The 23,622-nt window shown below is 37.5% G+C and overlaps 1 protein-coding gene, 1 long non-coding RNA gene and 1 pseudogene across 3 annotated transcripts in view; 1 reads left to right on the top strand and 2 right to left on the bottom strand.

The window, feature by feature from the left end:
• COMMD6 (COMM domain containing 6) lies at positions 1-17,185 on the top strand. Its single transcript, XM_019738160.3, has 4 exons — positions 1-100; positions 190-201; positions 10,993-11,145; positions 13,907-17,185. Exons 1-4 carry the CDS (start codon positions 59-61, stop codon positions 13,955-13,957), a joined length of 258 nt encoding a protein of 85 aa, XP_019593719.3. The 5' UTR covers positions 1-58; the 3' UTR covers positions 13,958-17,185.
• The window catches only part of LOC141571004 (uncharacterized), a 26,764-nt gene continuing 8,293 nt past the window's right edge, over positions 5,152-23,622 (bottom strand). The window contains exon 3 of one of the 2 annotated variants that reach the window (XR_012495454.2): positions 5,152-5,491. This is a non-coding gene — a long non-coding RNA (uncharacterized LOC141571004). Of the gene's footprint in view, positions 5,495-23,622 lie in introns of both variants that reach the window. The other variant, XR_016019209.1, reaches the window with a different exon arrangement.
• On the bottom strand, positions 23,003-23,572 carry LOC141571222 (V-type proton ATPase subunit E 1 pseudogene; annotated as a pseudogene).

A 23,622-nucleotide genomic window follows, 5' to 3' on the forward strand; every position in this document is an offset into this window, starting at 1 on the left:
TGCTGGCAACCCGGGGAGCGCCCACCGGAGTCGGTGGTGAACTCCCGGGACAGTTGCCATGGAAGAGTCTAACGAGCCGCTGCTGGATGCTAAGGCCGAGGTAAGTCCTGTCCTAGGAGGAGCTGGGGCAGCGGGCTCTGGAGCAAGAAGGATCATTCCCTAACTTGTGTTTTTCTGCTTCCGTTTCAGGTCACCAACCAGGTGAGTGAGTGGCGGCCCCGCCCCGTCCTCAGCCGGCCTCCACCGGGTAAGGGGCGGGCGGCAGGCGCGGTCCGCCTCCCGCCTGGGGAAGCGGCGGGAGGACGCCACCCTGAGCCGTCCTCAGCTGTCCCCAGAGTCCAGGGCCTGTGTCCGTGGGCCGGTGACTTTCATCCTACTACCCTCATTGCTCCTTCCACTTGGCACCTAAGGTGGTGACCGCTGCCATTGTATAATAATTCAACCTCTCCCACCCAGTCCAGCCGAAGGAGTACAGACTGAGGGTTGTTCTGATTAGGCGACGTTTATTCAAAGCTAGGTACACCATATTTTAGAATGATTAGAGAGCGAAGCATTTATTAAAATTTACAAAGATAGCACCGCAAACATTTCCTTAGTATTTAAAAAAACAGTTATTTAAAGGATGGAGAGTATACCTCTTTAACCTTACAATGTAATATGTATTTATGCTAAGAATAAGAATTTGAATTTTGAAATATATCTTACTCTTGTTTCTTTGTTCCAAGTGTTCGTGTCCTATTTTAGCTAATAAACTATTTTTAGACAAATAACATAACACACTTCCCAGAAGAGTACTAAAACTATAGTATTTTAGATCGGGAATTACCCTGGTGCATACAAAATACTGTAAGAAAGCCCTGAGATAAGAAATAACGAGAATACAAGGGTTGAGAGATGCCTATTAACTGCTCTCAACTGATCTTGCTGTTGTTTTGGAGGATTCCTGGGAGGTAGAGGGAACTCACAGTGATAGTAATCATCCCCCCAACCTGTCTTTGCTCAGAATTATCGAGTTAGTACACTTTGAGTCAATCTTTCATAAATCCTTTTATCCATTCACTTACACTAAATTATGTTTACTTGAATAAGACATCCTGAAACTGAATTATACTAGATTATAGAGTTTTAAAAATTGAAGTTTGCGGGGGTGGCGTGGGGAGGATGTTTAAAACAACACAAATTTTCAGTTCTGCAGGTCAGAAGTCCAAAATTAGTGTAATGGGACTAAAACCAAGGTGTTGGCAGGACTGTGTTCCTTCTGGAGGCTCTAGGGGAGAATCTGTTTCCTTGTCTTTTTCAGCTTCTACCCGCTGCTCACTTTCCTTGTCTTGTAGGTTCAACTTCCGTCTTCAAAGCACATCGTTCCAACCTTGACTTCTGTTACTTCTCTTTCTGCCATTGTCATTGTTACCTTCTCTGGTTCTGACCGTCCTGCCTTCCTCTTATAAAGACTCTTTTGATTACATTGGGCCCATCTGGATAATCTAGGAAACTCTCCTCACCTCAGATCCTTAATTTATATTTTTTAAAAAGAAAATAAAAGTCCTTAATTTAGTCATATCTTACATGTTTGGTCATGTAAGATAACATATTCACAGATTTTGGGAATTGGAATGTGGACAACTTTGGGGGTGCTGTTCTTCAGCCTCCTACTCACCCCTTCCCTGCATTTACAAATGACATGATTGTTTACATAGAAAAAGCCAAGATAATTTACAAATGTTATTAGAACTCATATGAGAATTTAAACAGGTGATTCAATTGTTTTCTTATTTTCAGACACAGTTGAAAAATATTTTGTGTAAGATGTCATTTACAACATTAAGAAAGAAAGTACCTTGCCATAAGAGATTTAAAACGTTTATGAAGAAAATTATAAAAAGTAATAGATTTTCCAGCCTATCTTTTTTTTTTTCTTTTTTTATAATTTATTTTTTAAATTTATTGGGGTGACAATTGTTAGTAAAATTACATAGATTTCAGGTGTACAATTCTGTATTACATCATCTATAAATCCCATTGTGTGTTCATCACCCAGAGTCAGTTCTCCTTCCATCACCATATATTTGATCCCCCTTACCCTCACCTCCTTCCCCCCACCCCCCTTACTTCTAAGGTGCTCATTTCATCCTAAAAAGTTAAAAGTTGACCAAACTGAAAAAGTCAACAACTCTTCTTAGACTATCAGAGAAGTAAGGTCACAGGGCATACTGCTGCCTCCAAAATTGAATACAGAGAATTAAAACTTACCAGAACAGAAACTTCCACAAAAACCAGTGCAGGGTAGGAAGACCTAAACTATAGTTGATAAATTAGCTGGAAGCTCAATGTGAACAGGTCTAAATAAGAGTTAAAATCTCAGGGACCCAGTCATTGGGCGTGGGTGGGATAGGGGCTTACACTTTTGTGAGTTTTACCTCCAGGAACTCCTGCATTGGACATTTTTATTCATAATGATGTGTTTTTTAATACACTGTTAGATAAAATGATTATTTGTATTCAAGAGTATTATAGAGGGGAAAGAAATCTACCCAGATATTTTATTTATGTTTATAGTATATGCTGCTTAAAAGTACCAGGTATATCTAATACTATTTAGGGCCATTATTAGTTTGAATTCCTTGTGCTATAATACTTTATCTCTTTACATATTTCTCACCAGTGTATGAATCACCCAGGTTAATTGGGACTACACCTCCACTGAGAGTTCACAACTCCCGTATATTCCTTTAGCATACTCTTTTCTCTGCCTTTAAAAATGTACTCTAAATTCACCTCCCCTTGCTGCCACTTGAGTCCTAGCCACCATCCTCTTGCCTAGACTCCTGCAATAGGCTCCCAGGAAGGTCTCCTTGCTTTCCTTATTAAACTTAATGCCCTCTCTAGCAGTCTGGATGATCCTTTTGCAATCTAGATAGACCTCGTCTTTCTCTATCTCGAAGCCTTTTAAGAGATTCCTGTCACACTAGAAAAAAGTTAAATATTTACTTTGGCCTCCAGGCCCTTCAAAATGGGTTTATTTTGGCCTTCAGGCTCCAAAATGGGTTCCTATTCTCTTCCTACTCTTCCCCTAATGCCACTCTAGCCACGTGGGCCTCGTTCCCTGTACACATGCCAGGCATGCTTCTCCCTCTGTGCAGAAGACTCTTCTCCAGATAGACATGTGGTTTTTTCCTTCACTTTATTCAGGTCTCCTTCCAGTCACACTATCCCCTTACCCGGTATTGTTCTTACACTTTTTAACATTTACTACAATTTTATTATACATTTATTTGTTTACTGTCTGCCTTCCCCACTAAAATCTAAGTTCCTGAGGTCAGGAACTTTGTTTTATTCTTTTTTGATATTTCCAGTGCCTAGAATATAGTATTATTTAGTAAATACTTATTGAATAATGGGACACAGAAACATAGTAACTTGTCCAAAGCCATGTGATTATAAGGTAGCAGAGCTGAGATTCAAATTCAGGATCTGTGTGACGTTAGAATCTATGCTTGTTAAACTTAACAAACCATGGTGCTGTATTTATGCAGCACCAGAGGTCTAAGACGGCCTATTACTTCACATTCTGATACTTAGAATCATTGTTTTGAAGTAATTCATGTCTAATATTGATGTCTAATTAGAACTCTTCGTAGATGAATGATCCTGTTCCGGCCACATTTTAGTGCTTTCTCGCCAGTTTCATGGTATAAATAAAAAGGAAAATGTTTTATTGACACACAATATCTAGTACCACTGTCCTTCCCATGTATAAGAAATAGTGACTTAAATTTTTGTACAGGTTTGTGTTGGTTCACAAATATATGACATTTTTTGTTCTGTGTATTGCATTGGATGTGCCAACTGCCCTCACGGCATTTGACAATCTAGTGGCTGTGGGGCAGAGACAAATCCACAAATGACTACTATACAAAGCAGAGTGTGTTAAGCGCTGGGGTATAAAGTGACGTCGGACATTCATAGAAAGGTTGAGTAAACCAGAAAAGACTTCACAGAGCAGGTAGAATTTGAGAGGAGTTTTGAATTTTAGGAAGATGTGAGTTGTTCGCCAAGAGGAACAGCATGAGCAAAGGTGTAAAGGCGGAAAGAGAATTTAGAGGAGGGATGCGGTGCAGTGGGAAAACCCCTGGGGACCTGGGGACTGTGCAGTGAGGGGGCTTCAGTGCAAAGGGAATGGTTGGTAACTCACTCTTGTGGCGGTAGACTTGAACAGGTTTTCCCGTGTGATACTAGATTTGGTTAATTTATAAGCAGTGTTTAATGCAAAGTATAAGCTCTGCCTTAGAGCTGAGAAGGACTATAGGCAAGAAACTAATTAGGAGGCTGCAGTAAAATTTAAGGCAAGAGTTTTAAAATAGGCACAGAGTAGGTTTGTAGCAGTGGGATTGGGAAGAAGGGAATACATGTCAGTAGCCATTGGCTGAAATAAAATCTTGAGTACCTTGCAATCCATACATGTCTTGAATAAGGGAGAGAGAAAAATCAGAGTTGACCAAACTTCAAACCTGAGTCACTAGGAAAATGAGGGTCATCAGTAGAAATGCAATGAAGATAAAAAGCATTTTTGAGGGAAGATGACATGTGTTTGGTGTTGCCGGGCAGTTGTACTATGAACTTACTAGTAGTCAGTGTAGCTAATGGGAAAGGCTTTATTTTTCTGTATTTCACTTCCTGGACATACTAACATCTCAGTGGTAACTAGTTACACTAACCAGATCAGAAATGTTTTTTGGTTATTTGTATTTGCTAAAATGTCTATAAACTAATATAGTCCAGATTATATGCCGTGTTTCCCCGAAAATAAGACCTAGCCAGATCATCAGCTCTAATGTGTCTTTTGGAGCAAAAATTAATATAAGACCCGGTCTTATATTGTATTATGTTATATTTTATATTATGTTATATTGTATGTTATGTTATACCTGGTCTTATATTAAAATAAAACTGGGTCTTATATTAATTTTTGCTCCAAAAGATGCATTAGAGCTGATGGTCCAGCTAGGTCTTATTTTCGGGGAAACACGGTAGTTGTGAGAATACATTTTTGATAAGTCATGTATTAAACTTATCGACAAAGTTATTTTCAGTTAATTGTGTTTGCCCTGCTTTAGTTATCTATTGCTGCATAACAAATTACCCAAAACCCAATGACGTGAAACAACTGTTTAATTAGCTCTTGTGATTTTGTGGGTTAATTGGGTTTAGCTGGGTGGTGGTTCCTGCTCCGTGTCATTCAGCCGGGGCTTCCGTCATCTAGGAGCCTAATCAGGCTGGAAATCAAGAGGGCTCGCTCACATGGCGCAGCGATGGCTGGCTGAGAGCTCAGCTGGAGCTGGTAATGCAGTGACCTGGTTGTCCTTCACACGTGGTGGCTGGGTTCCACGAGAGAGAGTCCCAAGAGCCAGCCTTCAGGGAAGAAGGAAGCAGACAGTTCCAGTTCTCCTAAGGCCTCGGCTCAAAGATTCCACAAAGCGTCGTCTTCCATAACCTGCTGGGCAAAGCAATCACAGGTATAGTGCAGATTTGTGCAGAGGGAAGGGAAGCCCCACTAGTTGATGTGAGGAGCGACACAGGGAAGGGTGACATTAATTGTCGGAAGCTATTTTTGGAGACCCTGTACCACATACTCCCTAAGTCTTAAACATGTCCCCGAAAATAAGACCTACCCAGACAATCAGCTCTAATGCATCTTTTGGAGCAAAAATTAATATAAAACCCCGTCTTATTTTAACTATAATAATATAAAACCAAGTCTTACATAATGTGATATGATATAATATAATACCAGGTCTTATATTAATCTTTGCTCCAAAAGACACATTACAGCTGATTGTCTGGCTAGGTCTTATTTTCAGGGAAACATGGTCGTTCAACAAATACTTATTAGACCATTCACCTTGTACCAGACATTGTTCTAGTAGATTCAGTAGTAAACTAGGTCAATACTGCTGCTCTAGTGAAGGTTGCATTTCCTTGGGGAGACAGTTAATAAGTAAACACAATGATTTCAGATAGTGGTAAAGTGCTATTAAGAAAATAAAGCAAAAGTTTGGATGACAGTGTCATTAAACAAGATGAGGAAGGCTGATGACACTTGGCAGATGTTTACTTGAGCTGGAGCTAATAAGAATTCTCAAGTAGAAGTTTGCTAAGAACCGATGCCTCAATCAGTTTCCACACATATGTTAGCACAAGGTATAGCACGGTACCGTCCAGTAGAACTTTTCTGCGGTGATGGAAATACTCTGTGTTGGTGCTGTTCAGTGTGGTAGCACCAGCCACGTGTGACTGTTGAGCACTTGATATATAGCCATTGCAACTGAGAACTGCATTTTTATTCTATGTATTTTTAATTAAACAGTCACATTTGGCAAGTGGCTCAGGTCTAGCATGTAGAAGATGCTAAACATTCCTGTGCCACCCTAGACCTACCTGCTTTCTTGACCTGCTAGAAGTTAAATTCCAAATAATAATCGTGTGGCAGCTAGGGATAATGAAAAATGCATGGAATATGGGATATGACAAATTCGGGTTTGAATACCAGCTCTACTAGTTTTGTATCCTTGGACAAGTTGTTTCATCATTACATGCAGGTAAAGACTAATAATGGGACACAGGAATAAGGAAATCATTTTTAGGATGGAGTTGTGCATGATTGTTTTTCTAATTTTCTGTTTTGAAAACAAAATGTGTTTTGAAAAATAAAAATTAAATTTAAACTGAAGTGGTCTTTAGTGGTTTTTTTTCTTTATAGACAGTGTTTATAATGATGTTTTTATATTACTGATAACTTCAGCTGCCACATCTAATTTTTAGTGTGGTACACCTAATTTCTTGGTTTACCTTTTTATTTATATTTGCTTTCTGATTATTTTGTTTTTGTATTCATTTTACTTCTGGAGTTTTTTCACTGCTAATGTTTTCGCTTGCATTGTTTTCTTTTCAAATTATTTTTCTTCATCCTACAAGAATTTTGAGGCTATGTTATTGTTAATATGCTCCATACTGATAAGTATGCTCTGTTTTGATTTTTTTTTTGGTATTGTTTTTTAAATCTCATCTACTGTTAATTCCTACTTAAGGCTAAATCATATTTATTGGAAGGTATGCTTTTAATTGACATTTCAATGTTCAGTTTAGAATTTGGGAAATTCTCATCTCATAAACCTAATTCCAGCTTTCTTTAACACATGAATATTAGTTTTGCACAACAAATGTCTGGTTGGGAGCTCTCCCTATTTCGTTACCTGCCAGTTTCACCATTGTAATGGTCAGTGGATTCCAACTTTGTGTTAATTGTTTTTCTGCTTGAAATGCTCTAGATAATCCAGAGTTTTATTTCAGACTTTGAGAGTCAAATGAGCAATGATTTACTCTACCATTTTATTGTGGACAGTCGAAATGGGACTTCTTGCATCAAGGAGTTGTACAGGCTGAGTAAGTTTTAAGAAGTGTCTAGTTAAATTCTTGGATATCATTGAACTGATATAAAAGCTGTATCTCTGGTCACAAACTCCCTTGAATTCTGTTCTTGGATTTATAGCCACTTACTGAACATTCCTATTTAGATTTTCCTTTTCATTTCTTGATAATACCTTTGGACTTAAAATATATTAAGTCCCGATTGATACATGATATCAGAATTCTCCCAGTCATCTGGGCTCACATTTTTGAAGTTGTCTTTGATACCTCCCACGACTGTGTCAGCAGTCATCAGCCCCGGGGGGTTCCTTCTGTCGAGCTTCAGCTTAATCCTACTTGTCACCACCTTCCTTCAGGCACTTAAAGCCTCATACCTGGACTATTGTGTTCTGCTCTCACAAGATGAATATTTTTTAATCAGTACTGTCATATTCTCTGTGCTCGGAAACTTTCGGTGAATCCCCATTGCCTCCAGGAAAAGTTTAAATGACTTACATGTTTTCCATAATAAGATAGAGTATATGAGGGTACTTTGAAAACCTCTGAAAGCTCATACCTTGCAAAGACTTATTGGCCCCTAGATCACTTTTGTCACCTTTATTTTCCATGCTTCCTTGCAAAGCCTTCCACTTTCAGACAGATAAAAGCTCCATCTCTTAATCAGATACTATTTTTATCTCCAGTTGGTTCAGCTTAATATTAAGTAAGCATTTTTTTTGTTAGGTGTGTATTTATAGAATATGTAAATAAGACACATTTTCCTCAATTTCAGTTCTGTATTCCTCAAAACGGAGCTTAAAGTTATCCCTTCTGTGAAGGTGTCCCTTGACCACCCTAGCCTACGACAAATGTTCAATTTATGGTCCATATACTATAAATGTGGTGCTCACCGACTTCTGTCCTCCCCCACTGTTGTATGTGTAAGGTAACCTATACACCAAAACGTACATAACCTGTGGACAGTGGAATGACTAATTTTACTTTTTTCTGGTTTTAGGGAGAGATAATTCACATATAGCTGTGCGTAAATTTAAAGTACATCGCCTAATGACTTGACACGTATTGTGAAATGAGTACCACAATAAATTTAGTTAACCTCCATTTCATACTGTTACGAAAAAAATTGAGTAATTTAAAAGGGAACACCTGTGTAGCCACAATTAAAACTCAAGAAATGGAGTATTACCAGTACCCAAGAAGCCCACCACATGCCCCTCCCCAACCAAAACTCTCCCTTCCCTCCTCCCTAGAGATCATGATTTACCTTTTGTGATCATCATATTCTTGCTTCTCTTTAGATTAGGTTGGTACAAAAGTAATTGTGGTTTAAAAGGTTAAAAATAATTGGAAAAGCCACAATTACTTTTGCACCCACCTAAAAGTTTTGCCATTCGTGTACGCCTCCTTCAACAGCACTATACTCCCCACTTCTCAGGTTTCAGTGAAATGAGCTCATAACTTTACTTCTTTCGACATTTTTGGTGTGCAGTGTAGGTGAAGTTCATTGATTTTCTTTTTTTTTTTTTTTTTTTTTTTTTTTTAAGATTTTATTGGGGAAGGGGAACAGGACTTTATTGGGGAACAGTGTGTACTTGCAGGCCTTTTTTTTCCCCAAGTCAAGTTGTTGTCCTTTCAATCTTAGTTGTGGAGGGCGCAGCTCAGCTCCAGGTCCATTTGCTGTTGCTAGTTGCAGGGGGCACAGCCCACCATCCCTTGCGGGAGTTGAACCAGCAACCTTGTGGTTGAGAGGACGCGCTCCAACTAACTGAGCCATCCGGGAGCTCAGTGGCAGCTCAGCTCAAAGTGCCATGTTCAACCTTAGTTGCAGGTGGCGCTGCCCACCATCCCTTGCAGGAGTCAAGGAATCGAACTGGCAACCTTGTGGTTGAGAGCTCACTGGCCCATGTGGGAATTGAACCGGCAGCCTGCAGAGTTAGGAGCATGGAGCTCTAACCACCTGAGCCACCGGGCCGGCCCCTGATTTTCATTGTTGTACAGAATTTCATTTATCTATTTTACTACTGATGAACATTTGGGTTGTTTATAGTTCAGGCCTATTATGGATGTAACTACGAGGAAGATTCTCATATGTGTATCCTGTGTACATATGCACAAGTTTTTCTAGCTTATATCCCTAGAAATTGAATCATTGGCTCACAGGATATGCATAGCTTCGGCTTTCAGGTAAAGCCAGTTTTTCAAAAGATTGGCCCAATGTAGACCTCCATCAACAGCATGGGACACATCCTTCCTTCCCAGTGCTTAGAATTGTCAGACTTAAAATTTTGCTGTTTTGGTAGGTGTGTGGTGGTATTTCATTGTGGTTTAAATGTGCATTTCTCTTTCCTTTTCATATGTTTATTATCCATTTGTAGGCCTTCTGTTATTTACCATCCTTTCTCTAGTTTTGTTTGGGAAGCTTTTATTTAAAGTGTATCTATATAATCTTTTTACTTATTCAGTATGTTAACCTTTCATCAGCACCAGCCTGGACTTAATGCTGTAGCTGATTGGTCCAAAGTCTGAGACAGGAGGAAATTTTGGTCCTCACACTGATCCCACGTCTTACAACAATGAATTTATTAACGAGCAAAGGTTTTACCCAGTCAGCATTAATTTGGTAGCAAAATATAATCAGTCAATAGACAAGCGTTTTTTTGTATGTCTACTGTTTACTCTGTACCTGCCTAAACTTTGGGAACAAGATGCATAGTTAGTTCCTCCACTTACGGTCTTATGTTGTAGAGTTAGTATGAAGAGCTGCATTTATCCAGTTCTGTTTTCTGCCATGGCAACACGGAACAATCACTGACGGAAATTAGCTAAAAAGTATTGAATCAGCCAGTAGTCAATAAGCATGTAATATTTGGAGTCAAACAGATTTGGGTTTCAGTTTTGATTCCAGAAATGTGTGACCGTGTGCGCATTATCTAAGCTATCAAATTCAGTTGTGTCATCTGCAAAATGAAAATAGCCTATAATATTATGATGCTTCAGTGAGGCATTTAATACATGTCAACTGCATAGCACATTACCTGCCAGCTGTCCATCATCAACAGAGATGAAATCTAAAGCCACCTGTCACCCAGTATTTATGCTAGCGTAAGATCGAGGACTGCTCGGGAAAGAAACAGGAATGGTTTCCGTGTGTGCCTCAGACATGGAAGATGGCATATAACTCATCTTCCGTTTTAGGACTTTTGGGTTGTGGAATGAAGAGGGCATATATGGAACAGGAAAGTGAGTTAAGAGAGTCCAAATCTTTTGGAGTTTCCTTAAGTGCAGGAGCAAGATGCAGGAAAATCAGTACTCCACAGCTTCCTTCTACTTCCATTATACATCTGGTGAAGATTTTTGTTTTTATTTTGTAATTATGAGTGTTGTTTTCTAACTCTGTTTATATCCCTTTTTGTGTCTCTTCATTTTTGATTATTGTTCACCTAGCAATATTAAAATGAAGGTTTTTTTTATGATTGGCAAAAGTTGAATGTGAGAGCAGTAAAATTAAATATCTGCATTCCGGACAATATTATTACTGATGTATTGTTTTGTACTGTTTTATTATAGCTTCTAGATTTTCAGTGGAAACTGGGCATGGCTGTGAGCTCGGACAGTTGCAGATCACTTAAGTATCCTTATGTTGCCGTGATGCTGAAAGTGGGAGATCGTTCAGGCCAAGTGAAAAGCAAGTCTTTTGAAATGACAATTCCACAGTTTCAGGTTTGTGATTTAACTCATTCAATTTTAGTTCATCGTTCTCTAATTGTTTCCTCAAAAAGATGAATAAAACCTTAAGAGAGAATTTTAATTGTTTTTATTTGCATTTGTTTTTGATGTGCTTTATATGTACTAATACAAGAGACCTGAATTTGTTTTCTTTGGGAATTTGATAAATTATTTTCAATATACTTTGCTGAATGTGTATACTGTCACATTTGATCACTTTCACGGTACTCCTCTATAGTATATTTATGAAATTTCATCTTCTGAGGCAGGATATTTACTTTGCATTTAACTGTTTTATTCTTATTTTTAGGCTTAATATTTGAGAATAATAAGCTAAATGAATCTGATTTTGAATTGTGCTGACCTTGAATTTTCTGACTAATGTTTACAAAATGCAGGTTAAAGCACCAACACTTGATGGCTAGAGATTTGAGTAACTCCATAATTTATATTTAGAGCCATGTTTTTCATATTATCATTGTACCTCTTTTCTGTAAGGAGGGAAGAAACAAAAGGGGTGGGTGAGAAATTAGATTTTCTTTAAATGTACATACAGGGAAATATTTTGTCATTGAGTAATACAACGGGCCTTAGGGTTTTGTTTTAGTTTTTGATTTCTCTGGTGAGTGAATAGATAAGAGTCTTCACAGCAGTTAGTACTCTAAGAAAAGCCTCTCACATACCACTTTAAGATGCTCTTGATTTCTTCTTTTACAAACTACACTCCCCACCCCCACCACCACAGCTTGACTGAAGTGTAATTGACAATAAAAATCATATATATAGGTATACAAAGGTGATGTTTTGGTATATATATATATATATATACACACACATACACACACATATATGTGTGTGTATGTGTGTGTGTGTGTATATATATATATATATATATGCACATTGTGAAATGATTACCACAGTCAAGCTAATTAACATATCTGTCATCTCACAGTACCTTTTTTATGTGTCCGTGTGGTGAGAACACTTGAGGTCTGCTTGCCTGGCAAATTTCAAGTATATAATACATTATTAACTATATTCACCATACTGTACATTAGGTCTCCAGAAGTTACACATCATATAACTGAAACTTTGTAACTTTGACCAACATCTCATTTCCCCACCTCCCAGCCCTGGTAACTACTGTCTTGTTACTATGAGTTCCACTTTCTTTATTAGATTGCACATATAAATAAGAGATACAGTATTTGTCACTCTGTGTCTAACTTACTTCATTTAGCATAATGTCCTCCGATTCATTCATATTGTCAAAAATAGAGGATTTCCTTTTTAAGGAGGAATAGTATTCTAGGTGTGTGTGTGTGTGTGTGTGTGTGTGTGTGTGTGTGTGAGTGTGTGTGTGTGATATTTTCTTTATTCATTTCATCTGTCAACAGGCACTTAAGTTGTTTCCATATCGTGGCTATTGTGACTAATGAATGTAGGAATGCAGTGATTTTAGTTCCTTTGGAGATCAACCCAGAAGTGGGATTTCTGGATCATATGGCAGTTCTATATTACAAACTATGTTTTAAGGGTTTTTTCCCCTTTCTATTTCTTTCCTTTAAAACACGTGTCTCTGCTTTAGAACAAAAAATAATCACAAACTCAACATTATTAATGCTTATTAGTGTCTTGGAAGGAATTAGGACTTGGTTAAAAGGAAATAAATGTAGTACATTGGGATATGTGAATAGCCTTCAACTGAGTGTAAGGACCAAATCAATTTCAAAAGAGAATATGGTTACAGTCCTTTTTGTAATTCACAATCCTGGCCTAATTCTTATTTTTTTGTGCAGCATTCATACTTTGATTCAACCTCTAGAATCGTTTTTTTCTCAGAGGAAAAAAATCAGAAAGCGGGAAACTCTTTCAAAGGTAGTTTTAAAGGTTGGCTTAACAGCTAACCAGCCAAATAGCCTGTTAGTCACATTACAGGACTGAGCGCTAAGGAACATTCTTTGAGCTTTGAATTTATATCTTTCTTGTAGCTGAAATTTTGACCATCAGTATATATTTTTAAAGAAATGGTGACATTCTGCTTCATTCCATTGCGAATTTGCATATAAACTAAAACAAAATACCTATACTCTTAAGTAGCAAAATAGAGGATTAAGACCAAGAAATAAGGACAGTGCAAATATGTAAATCACTAGAGGATATCCTAATTGCTGAGGTTAAGTTTCAGATTTGCATCCTGGCAGGTAGAGGAGAAGGAAGACAGAATTTATTTGATCCCTCTCTTATCTGAGATTTGGGGGAAAAAAAAGATGACTTCTATAGGAGAACTATCAGACTTGCTCAGTTTTGTAAATGAAAGAGAGATAAGCTTCTACTATTCAAGCCGTTAATCAGTGTTGGGTCTCTCTATTGTAATTGAACACATATCTTAACAACACCGCCCCTAACACCCTGGAGGAACCAACCTGTTGTTTTTGTTTTTCTCTTCAGTTTCTAGGACAGTGCTGAGTGTCTAATAAATACTTGTGTTGTGATCTCAAAGGAACTTTCTTGTGTGCTTTTTGAGGAGTTTAGTCCTCAGCTGATTATCCAACTCCACAATAGCATTTTTGCCTGCAGTACCAGATTGCACCTGTTTGTTGCTCAGAGTAACCTTCAGTAACAGTTAAGAATGTAACATTAAAATACAATCGTAATATGTTACACAGCCTCTGGCAGTCAAACATTATTAAAAGAACTACTTAAATTACCTCTGAAAGCAAAATTCATGTTATTTTTCCCCCTTTCTCTCCAGAATTTCTACCGACAATTCAAGGAAATTGCTGCAATTATTGAAACAGTGTGAAAACTGATTAGTTGGTTGATAAATTGCTATCATCATCCTAAAATCATGGACTTCACTTTCTGCAACAAAACTGCATAAGGATCAAATGATATTTATTGAATGAAAATTGCATGTTTGTTTTTCCATTTTTTTAAATAATGAAAAAAATCAGACAAATAGAAATTAGTGATAATTGATGCACAACTTTGTGAATGTACTAAAAGCCTCTGAATTGAACACTTTAAAGGGCAAAGTCAGTGGTATGTGAATTACATCTCAATAAAAATAATAAACACTTGAATATTGAAAACATTGAAAAGGATAACTAACATTACAAATTCAATTTTATAGCATTCACTTATTATAAAAGCAATCAGTGAGAAGAGTGAGACTTTCCTCAAACATTTGGAAGCAGGTTGAGGACTGACCATTACCCCCTTATATTAGCCATGCATTCAATTGTTTGTGTTATTAATATTTATAAAAAGTTCCAAGTACATGGGAAGAGATAGAAAGATAAGTTTTATTCTGAGTTCGGTCTACAACTGAGTTAACGTGGTAATACAGTTTGTTGTATTAGATGATCTCCTTTGGATTTAAATTTATAAACCAGTTCTAAAAATATTCTATAAAGTCACAGCAGTCAACACATAGGATTGCTTAGGAATAAACAAATAGATCACTGGAATAGGCTGTGTGACCTAGAAATAGATCAAGACATTTGGGACAAGGCTGGTATTTCAGTTGGATGGGAAAACATCATTTATTTAATAAATGATGCTAGCAGTCACAACATATTTGAAAGTAAATTCCAAATGGATCAATGACTTAATTAAGTAGATAGAAAGAGGACTTAGAAGTTTTGGAGAGTATTTATGTTAACTAAGGCTTTGGAAGACGGCAACCCCACAGGTGTAATATAAAAACATAAATGTATTTTAAAAATAAGAATTTAAAAAGTTATGTAGAAAAAAAAGGGCTATAAATAGACAAAAACAAGTGCTACATTGATGTATACGTTAATTCTTGGTCTGGAAAATAAGTCGCTTTAAATATTTCAAGTAGGAAGAGATTTTATACAAGAAATTAGATGTGCACTAAATTGTCAGAAAGACTGAGGGATCAAGTCAGGAGAAATCAGTGCTGGGTTTAGAAAATCCAATGTGCGAGAATTTCAGGGAAAGCCCCTGCCAGTAATCTCTCCCCAGTGCAGGACATCACCTGGAAGTCGCTGTACGTGCCATTTCTGCCATCTGTTAACATGTATAATGAAATAAAGACTGCTTGCTTTCTTCTCCCTTTCAAATTTTATAATGAAAGGGCCTTTCATTAAGTGGAAGTTAAACCAGGACCCTGCTGACACACAAATCTGGTCAACTGACTCCCATTTTTTATTACAGCTCCTATAGAGGGGAGATTTATAAGAGCAAGAATAGTGCTTGCTGAATGTTCTTACTCTGCTGGCAGAAATAAGTTATTATGCAAGTCTTTTTGCAAAGTGATTGCATACACACATATCATACACAAATTACACAGTCTAGGAATATATCCTTTGGAATAAAGCAATCAGTGTATAAATATATGAAGGTATTTGGCAAAATTGGTTAAATGCTCATCCATTACCTCTGGGAATACAGGAAGACAGCATTTCCCAGCCTCCCTTGCAGTTAGGTTGGGATCACATGGTTGGGTTGTAGCCAATGGAATCTTGGCAGAAGTGTCTTAAGCCACATCCAGTCTTCCTCATAAATTGTTCCTTATCATGCAAACCCTCTCTCATCCTTCCTGCTGGAAATGAAGGACCTACGGTAGCAAAAGCATAATAAAATGGATCCCTAAAGCACTATTGGAGGCAGACTGCAAAAGAATAGCCCCACTTGCATCGGACAGTGGTGTGAGCTAGAAACAAACTATTGTGGTCAGCTGGTGAAATTTTTGGAGTGTTTGTTACAACAGGAACGTAAACCTGAATAACATAAAAGACATGTATGAAGATTTTTATTGTAACATTTCCAGTGGCAAAATGCAAAATGAAACACAGCAAAGAATACCTGTCAAGGAAACGGTTGAATAAATTTGGCATAACCTATTGAATGTCATACAGCAGCTAAGGTTTGCCTTTGAGATATTATCAATACTGTACATATTGTTATGGTTTAGAAAGTGGTGTAAAAATGCATTCATACATGTTTTGACACTTAACGGGAAAGTAAGAAAGGTAAGGAAAGAAGCCTACCCTGGTTGTAAACACTGTGGAAATGGTATCTAGAGAGGGAGAGGAAAAACACATTTTTGTTAAGTCCATGATGTATTCTGAAAAATACATGTTATGGTTTTAAAAAGCACTTGAAATTCATGATTTTAAAAAATAATTGTTTTTAAGTATGCTTTTGAAAAGTTCTTACAGTATTTTTTTAATGGTATAATGATTTCTTACTTCTTTTAACAAATGTGTAGTGAGTAGGAAACAAAATTATTGTGAAGTGCTTCCTCAAACCAGGATAGACAAACCTGAAATACATCAGAGGAGGCCTTGGTGTGCGTTGGAAATGGGGACTCCAGCTGGGGCTAACATTTTGGCTCTTACCACTGCAAGAAACTTCATTCCTAGCTCGTGCCTCTTTGATGGTCCTCTTTGATGGTCCATGTTGGAAACTACGCCCTGTTCATGTGCCATCAGCATTTCCACAAGTCTATGTAAATAAATCCCCTTTCTTTGTCCTCTGCTAGCTGGCACACTGCTGTGAGAAGCCCAGGTCCGAAGCCTACTGCTGCCCACCTCAGATCCCACAAGCTTGAAGAGTTAGCCAATCTCTCATTCGGGCTTACCAACCACCGGCAGATGTACCCTGTTACTCACCCTCTGGATAATAGCACATTAATGACTGTAGGATTATGAGAAGCTAAGTCCTTTCTATCCCTTTGTCCATCCTGTTTGACACCAGTTTCATTGTATTCCCAGAAGTCACCGTAGAACCTCCCCCACCCCCAATCTGGGTTAAAACAACATACTTGCTTTCGCAGACTGTTCCTAGGGTCTCTCCATCTCCCACCCACCCCAGGGTGACGCCTTCGCTCTCCTCGCTTTCCCCATTTGCAGAGTTTAGCGTTACATGCAAAGAGGCCTCAAGTGAGCCCCTGGAGATGGAATTGATTAAAATGAACTTAAATTGTATGTTTAAATTTATCTCTGAATTTAAAAGGCATTTTTTTTCCCCAAATATAGTTTTACACTGTTTTCATTGCAAATGTCTTTTTGTTTATAATGAATTTAATGAGCTTCACTGGGCTGACCTGGGAATTCATCACTGTTTGTAATAACATTTCTGTGGGAAAATGTGTTTCAAGTTTCCAACATTTGACTTCAATATAACCTTTTGGAAAATAACTCATTTTCAAGTTTGAAAATATATTAATGAGCTTTTAGTTTCCAAAAGGAGTAGATTTATGCCTGAGCTTATCAAGAAGAACACAACTATTTTAATACACACTGCTACCGAGACACCTTAACATAATCAGATTTATGTGGGAAGAAGACAAAACAGTCACATTTTTAAAAAGGGATTGAAACTGCCAACATACTGGTGGCTTGTTTTTAAACGTGCTTAAGCAGAATTATCTTTTTAAATAATTTGTAAAAAATATTGTGTATACGTACTTTAGATTTTAAATAAATTTTATTTTTGAGAAGTTTTAGATTTATAGAAAAAATGAAAAGATAGTATAGAGAGTTCTCAAATACCCCACACTCAGTTTCCTCTACATCTTACATTAGTATGGTACATTTGTTATTGACGAGCCAACGTTGGTACATTAGTTTTCTTTGGTTTGTACCTAATATCCTCTTTCTGCTTCAGGATCCCATCCAGAACATCGTATTACATTTAGTCGTCATGTCTCTTTCAGGTCCTCTTGTCTGTGACAGATTTTCCTGGTTTTTGTTGACCTTGACAATTTTGAGGAGTGCTGGTCAGATATATTGTAGGATGTGCCTCAATTGGGATTTGTCTTACGATTTTTCTGGACTGGAGTGATGGGTATTTGGGAGGAAGGTCACAGAGATAAAGTGCCATTTTCTTCCCATCATATCAAGGGTGTGCATTAGCAGCACGATGTATCACTAGGTGTTGATGTGAATTTCCTTGCTGAAGTAATGTTTGTTAGGCTTCTCCACTGTGAAGTTCTTCTGTTCCCTTCTTTCCACACTCACCTCTTTGAAAGGAAGTCAGTATCTGCAGCCTATAGTGAAGGAGTGTAGTTACGCTCACCTTTTTTTTTCTTTTTTAGCTACATACTTTATTTGGAATTCTGCAAGAGATGTTTCTTCTCCACAATTATTAATTGATTATTTATGTCAGTGTGAACTCATGGATTTTTATTTTATACTTGGGGTTATAACAACACATTTTGTTACTCAAATCATTCCAACTTTGACCATGGGGAGCTCCTTCATTTGGGTCCTGTGCCCCATTGACATCACCTCTTCCCCTCCCCCCGCTTGTTTTTTGAGGACTTCCCTACTTTCTGTCACTTGACACTACAAGATGCTCCAGGCTCATTTGTATATTTTCTTTCCTGGGCCTAGAGTCAGCCATTTCTCCCAGGAGCCCTGGTTCTTTTTATTGTACAGTGGTGTTATAAACCAGGATCTGAGTAATTAGGGAATCCTGCATTTTCATTAGTAATGCATTTATCAACCATTTCTCTCATGGGAGTGCAAACTACTAATCCTCCAATTAATTGACATATACTAGCATTCATTCCATGAGAATTAATGAAGTATTAATAGTAATGAACTAGCACAAAGGCAGGTCGATTATTTTAGACAGTATATAAGAAGCTATATTGCAGTTTATCTCCAGAATTGTTTGATAAGTTTAATTATCCCTGTGCAGCAAAGAGTTAACATAGTAGTCCTGACTGCTTGTACTTAAAAAGGCCTGCCTACAAAGTTGCCCCTTGGCCGGCATCTGGGAACTCGGACATCAGGAGGGTTCCCACCATTAACTGATATGAGTCGCTCGCTGTGTCTAAAGTGTTTGTACAAGCAATATAATTTATGCAAACCCCCACATTCCTTCTGGGAGCCTGAAATTTGGGTATGTGCCAGGCAAGGGGTGCCTGTATACAGCTCCCAATAAAACCCTGATGTTGAGTCTCTAAGGAGCTTTTATGATTGACAACATTTCCCATAATTTGTTACAACTTGTTGCTTAAAGAATTAAGCACATCCCTTGTGACTCCACTGGGAGAGGAATCTTGGAAGCTTGCATCTGGTTTACCATAGACTTTGCCCCGTGTGCCTTTTCTCTTTACTGATTTTACTTTGCATCCTTTCACTGTTAATAAATTATAGTCATGAGTATGATTACATGCTGAGTCCTGGGAGTTCTCCCAATGAATTACCAAAATTAAGGATAGTTTTGAGGACCCCCAACACAATGCCCTAATCTACTTTTAAAGAATCCTAATTCAAGACATCTGTAACAACTGATTACAATTGTAACTTATGATAGTGGTTATAGTGTTGTAGCATAGCAATAGAACCTTTAACTGGGCATGCAGCTACCCACTTGCAGACATTTTCTCTTCTCCTTTGCAGTTGTGGCCACATGAATAGGTTCTGGCCAATGAGATGCAAGCAGAGTGAGAGGTGTTTATATGGAACAAGAATTTATATGGAAAAGTATGCCTTTACCTTTCCCTCTCTTGCTTCTGCTGGCTGGTATGTAGACATGATGATAGAAATTGGAGCCACCATGTTTTTCACAAGATGGAAGCCACATGTTAGGATGGCTGGTCCCCTACATAGAAGGAGTCTGGGGCCCTCAATGACTTGCAGAGGAGAACCACCATATCAGTTATCTTACTTAGCCCACCTCACCAGGAGGGTAGATCTACTTGAATTCATGGCTCACATATATTACGTTGCCCTGTTTATTAGCTGGTTCAATCACAAACTGAAGTGATAATATCATTAACTGGTTGTCTTTCTCACCAATCCTATATACTCGACTACACTGAGCAAGACATCACTGATCAAGAGGTTTAGAATTTAAGTATTAAAAGTTTTAAAATTTCAGAAACTTATGTGTGCCATCACTTAAATGGAATTTTACTATTTCACATGTCATTCTCCAAAGAATGTGCTGATTTTACCAGGCCTATCGGGAATATTCAAGCAGCTGATTTAACCACCATTTATATAGCACACAGAAATATTCAGTATAATGGATTGCAGAGCTTGATTAACTTTATCTTGACTTATGTTCTTCTGAATTGCAAGTGTCCTTGGAGAAAGCAGCTATTAATCTTTGGTTAGTTGCTATTTCAGCATATAAAAAACATTTGTTTAAGAGAAACACTGACATGTCTTACTGTGTTTTCACATTTCTGTACCAAGGGAAAGGGCAAAGCAATATTTAAGATGTGCTAGTCAAAAACTGTTATTATCAAGAACATAACTGCAAGATGTAGGGAGATTTCAGATTCCATGATGACTCAGGCAACAGGTTAGATGAATTCGGACAGAAATTAACATTCTGGCCCATAGGAGTTTCCAAAGGAATGGCAGGCAATGGGAATCCTCGAGATGCAGACTGTGTACTGTCTTCTCCCAACATTGGCAAACCCCTTTGCACCATAAAAGTAGCTTAGTTTGGGGGATGAGGAAAGAGGGTGTTTTTCACTTGTTGCTAAAAATGCCACCCATGGAAGGTATAAAAACCCTTGCTTTCTAGTATAGACATTTAACAATTGATCATATATTTGGTGCTTACTCTGTACCAAGCATACCAAGAGTCAAGGGTACTGAGATGAATGAAACTGATCATGCCCTTAAGAGAGAAGATTTTGAGGTAGTGTTTTTCGAACTATAGGGTGAGTACAAATTAGCTGGGGAACTTGTTCCTACCTACAGCCACTTAGTAGTCAGAGATGTAGGTGAAAGATTAGCCATTTATTAATAATTGTTGGAGTTGGGTGATGTGTGTATTTGGGTTTATTATACCCTTGTATTTTTTCACTTGTGTGAAAATTTCCATAATAAATAATTTTTTGAAATCTTGGGAATTTACCATATCTTATAAAATATCAAGACTGCAGAATTTTTAGTTTACAAATATATTTGTTCTTACTCCAAGATGGGAGACCACAATACATTATAGAGCAATTTTTTTATCATACAGCTGACCTAAATCACACACATTACCATAATCACACACTTTGAGACAGATAAAGTGTTCATGTTTTGATTAGTGATACATGAATTGGTAAGCAGCTTATTCCAAAATTATACTGGCAGCAAAAGATACTTGTTTGATTCTAACAAATTTCCAAAAGTAGTTTTACACTCAAATCACTTGGAAATACTAATTTGACTAAAATATTCAAAGCCTTTTTAAGAAATTGACAAAAATATATAGGACAGAGGGATATGTCAAGATAAATGGAATAAATAATTTAGACAATAAACAACCAAGAAACCCTCAAGTCGTGGTGTACATGTGAAGGCAGGAATATGCTCTGCTATACGTGAAACATGAATAAAGTTGCAAAGTAATGAAATCAGGTGGTCATCTTTTTAATAAGCCTTATTATAAATTATAAAACTGTAAACAATATAATTGAATATTAAATGAATAGGTAAATAGAGGTTGTCTTTAGCCTCAATTTAAGAGATTACACATCTAGTTGTTGAATAGAAATACTCTTTTGGTCTCCACAATGTTTTTATCTTTAACTTGAGAGTCCTTCACAAATCCGAAGACCCTAAAACACTCTGCCTACATTCTCCAGTGCCAATAATTGGCTAGAGCTGAGTAGCACCTGCCCGCTTTAATGAATGTTCACAACAGTTTGTGTTTGTTCTTTATACTTGAATATCAGTTCACATTGGTATAAAACTCTTAGGTCACATTTTCTTGCTTTGAATGTTAAATATGTCACTCTATTTTCTTCAACCACAAAGGGGTTGTTGTAGAAAGCTCTGATGACAATTTGATATCATTTCCCCTATAAATGATTTTTTTTTTCAGTCTAGATACAAAATGAATATTTAAAGATTTTCTTTACAATTCCTCAGTTTTACTAGAGTAAGTCTTGGTGTTGGTCATTTTGGGTCAGTTTTTACAGGTACATAGTGTGCTTTTCAATATATATTATTAAGGCTTTTTTTTGTTTGTTTTTTACTTCAAGAAAATTTTCTTGGATTCTAGGCTTTTAATATTTGTTCTGTTCCATTGATTTGGTTCTCTTCTTTGGGTACTCACCTAGTATACATCTGTAGGAACTTTGACTGTCTTCTGTATCTATCACTTTCAAATCTTTTTCACATCTTTCTTCATTCTTTTTGAATTTTAACATTTCCTCCTTTTAATCTTCTGTTTCTTTTAAGACATTATTTATTTTTACTTGTTCTTGTGTTCCTTCGTGTTTATGCTTCTTTAAAATATTAAATATTATATCCTGAGTTCCTCATTTTTTCCCCTCATAAACTTTTTGTTTCACTAAATAAAGCACATTTAAAAATGAGGGAGACTCCTAGACCCAAATAGCTAACAGTGAAGTTACTACTGCAATAACGAATGCTTCGTACGCTTATTCGTATTAAATCAAAAGAGCAGACACTTCAAAGTACTTCAAATGCTCTCCATTAGATACGTATCTGGAGGAAGAGAAAGAGCAGAAGTCTGAGTGAAAGTCATACAGTCATGGCCTGATGCCCTCTACCTCACACTCAAAACCTCTGGAAGTTGTGTGACTTCTTCCAGAGGTATGTTCCTGTCTGTTCAAGTGAACCTTTCTCCTGATGTTAATGATTAGAGCAAAGGCAATAGTTACAGAAGAGGTATTCCATTGATGAATATAAAACAATATCAGAACATCAAAGAGGAGGTGACATAGAAAATCTTGTCTTTTCAAATACCAGAAGCTTTTATATTATAGTTGTACGGCAGTGGAGTAAGCTCTACCTCCCACAGACTTAATCCAAAAACTTTCTGTTAGTATTTGCGCCAAAACTTTCTGTTGGTATTTGTGCCAAACAAGCTCACCATACTTCTGACCTCATTCCTGAACTATGAGATCCAGCTGGCTTTTTAGAGTATTGCAAACCTTTATTTTACGATCTCTGTCATGGATTTCAACACTGACAGCTGTTTACTCAGACAGGTAGGCCTCTTGATCAATTTAGACCTCAGCATCTTTGGTTGGCAATTTTGTATGTCGGGATCACTTTTTGCACTTTGGCTTGTACGAGAAGATGGTCCTGATTCCTGCAATGAACTGTCACTAGGGGCTACAGCAACTAGTACAAATCCTGGAGGACCAGCGTTTCCAGCACCCAGTGCCTGGTTGTATTTTATACCACCTTGCTTGAGTGTCTGTTTTGCTTCATTTGGTCGGTAATCAGGTTATTTCTGGCTCAGAGGACTTTTGAACTCGCTTGCTTCATCAAGTGGGACATCTAAATTTCCCTCTGCTGCATAACCTGCATTTCTTCCTTTTCATAATATTCCATAATGTTCAGTCTTTTTGTTTGCACAAGACAACCTTTCTTACGTTTTACATTGCCTTTGCCTCTATTTCTTCTGCATTCTCAGTGGCTTCTTTCAATGGAAGCCAGCATGTCCACATTGCTGAGGGCCTTTGCAAAGACAAAGCTGGCCTAAGAATAAAGGGCTGAA

Source organism: Rhinolophus sinicus, chromosome 16, assembly GCF_057876585.1.
Source record: "Rhinolophus sinicus isolate RSI-liver-muscle chromosome 16, RSI-T2T, whole genome shotgun sequence".
Lineage (NCBI taxonomy): Eukaryota > Metazoa > Chordata > Mammalia > Chiroptera > Rhinolophidae > Rhinolophus > Rhinolophus sinicus.

Coding starts and splice junctions, on each gene's coding strand:
- COMMD6 (XM_019738160.3), top strand. CDS start 59: ATGGAAGAGTCTAACGAGCCGCTGCTGGATGCTAAGGCCGAG. Junction 11,146..13,906: donor TGACAATTCCACAGTTTCAG/GTTTGTGATTTA, acceptor CTTTCTCTCCAG/AATTTCTACCGACAATTCAA.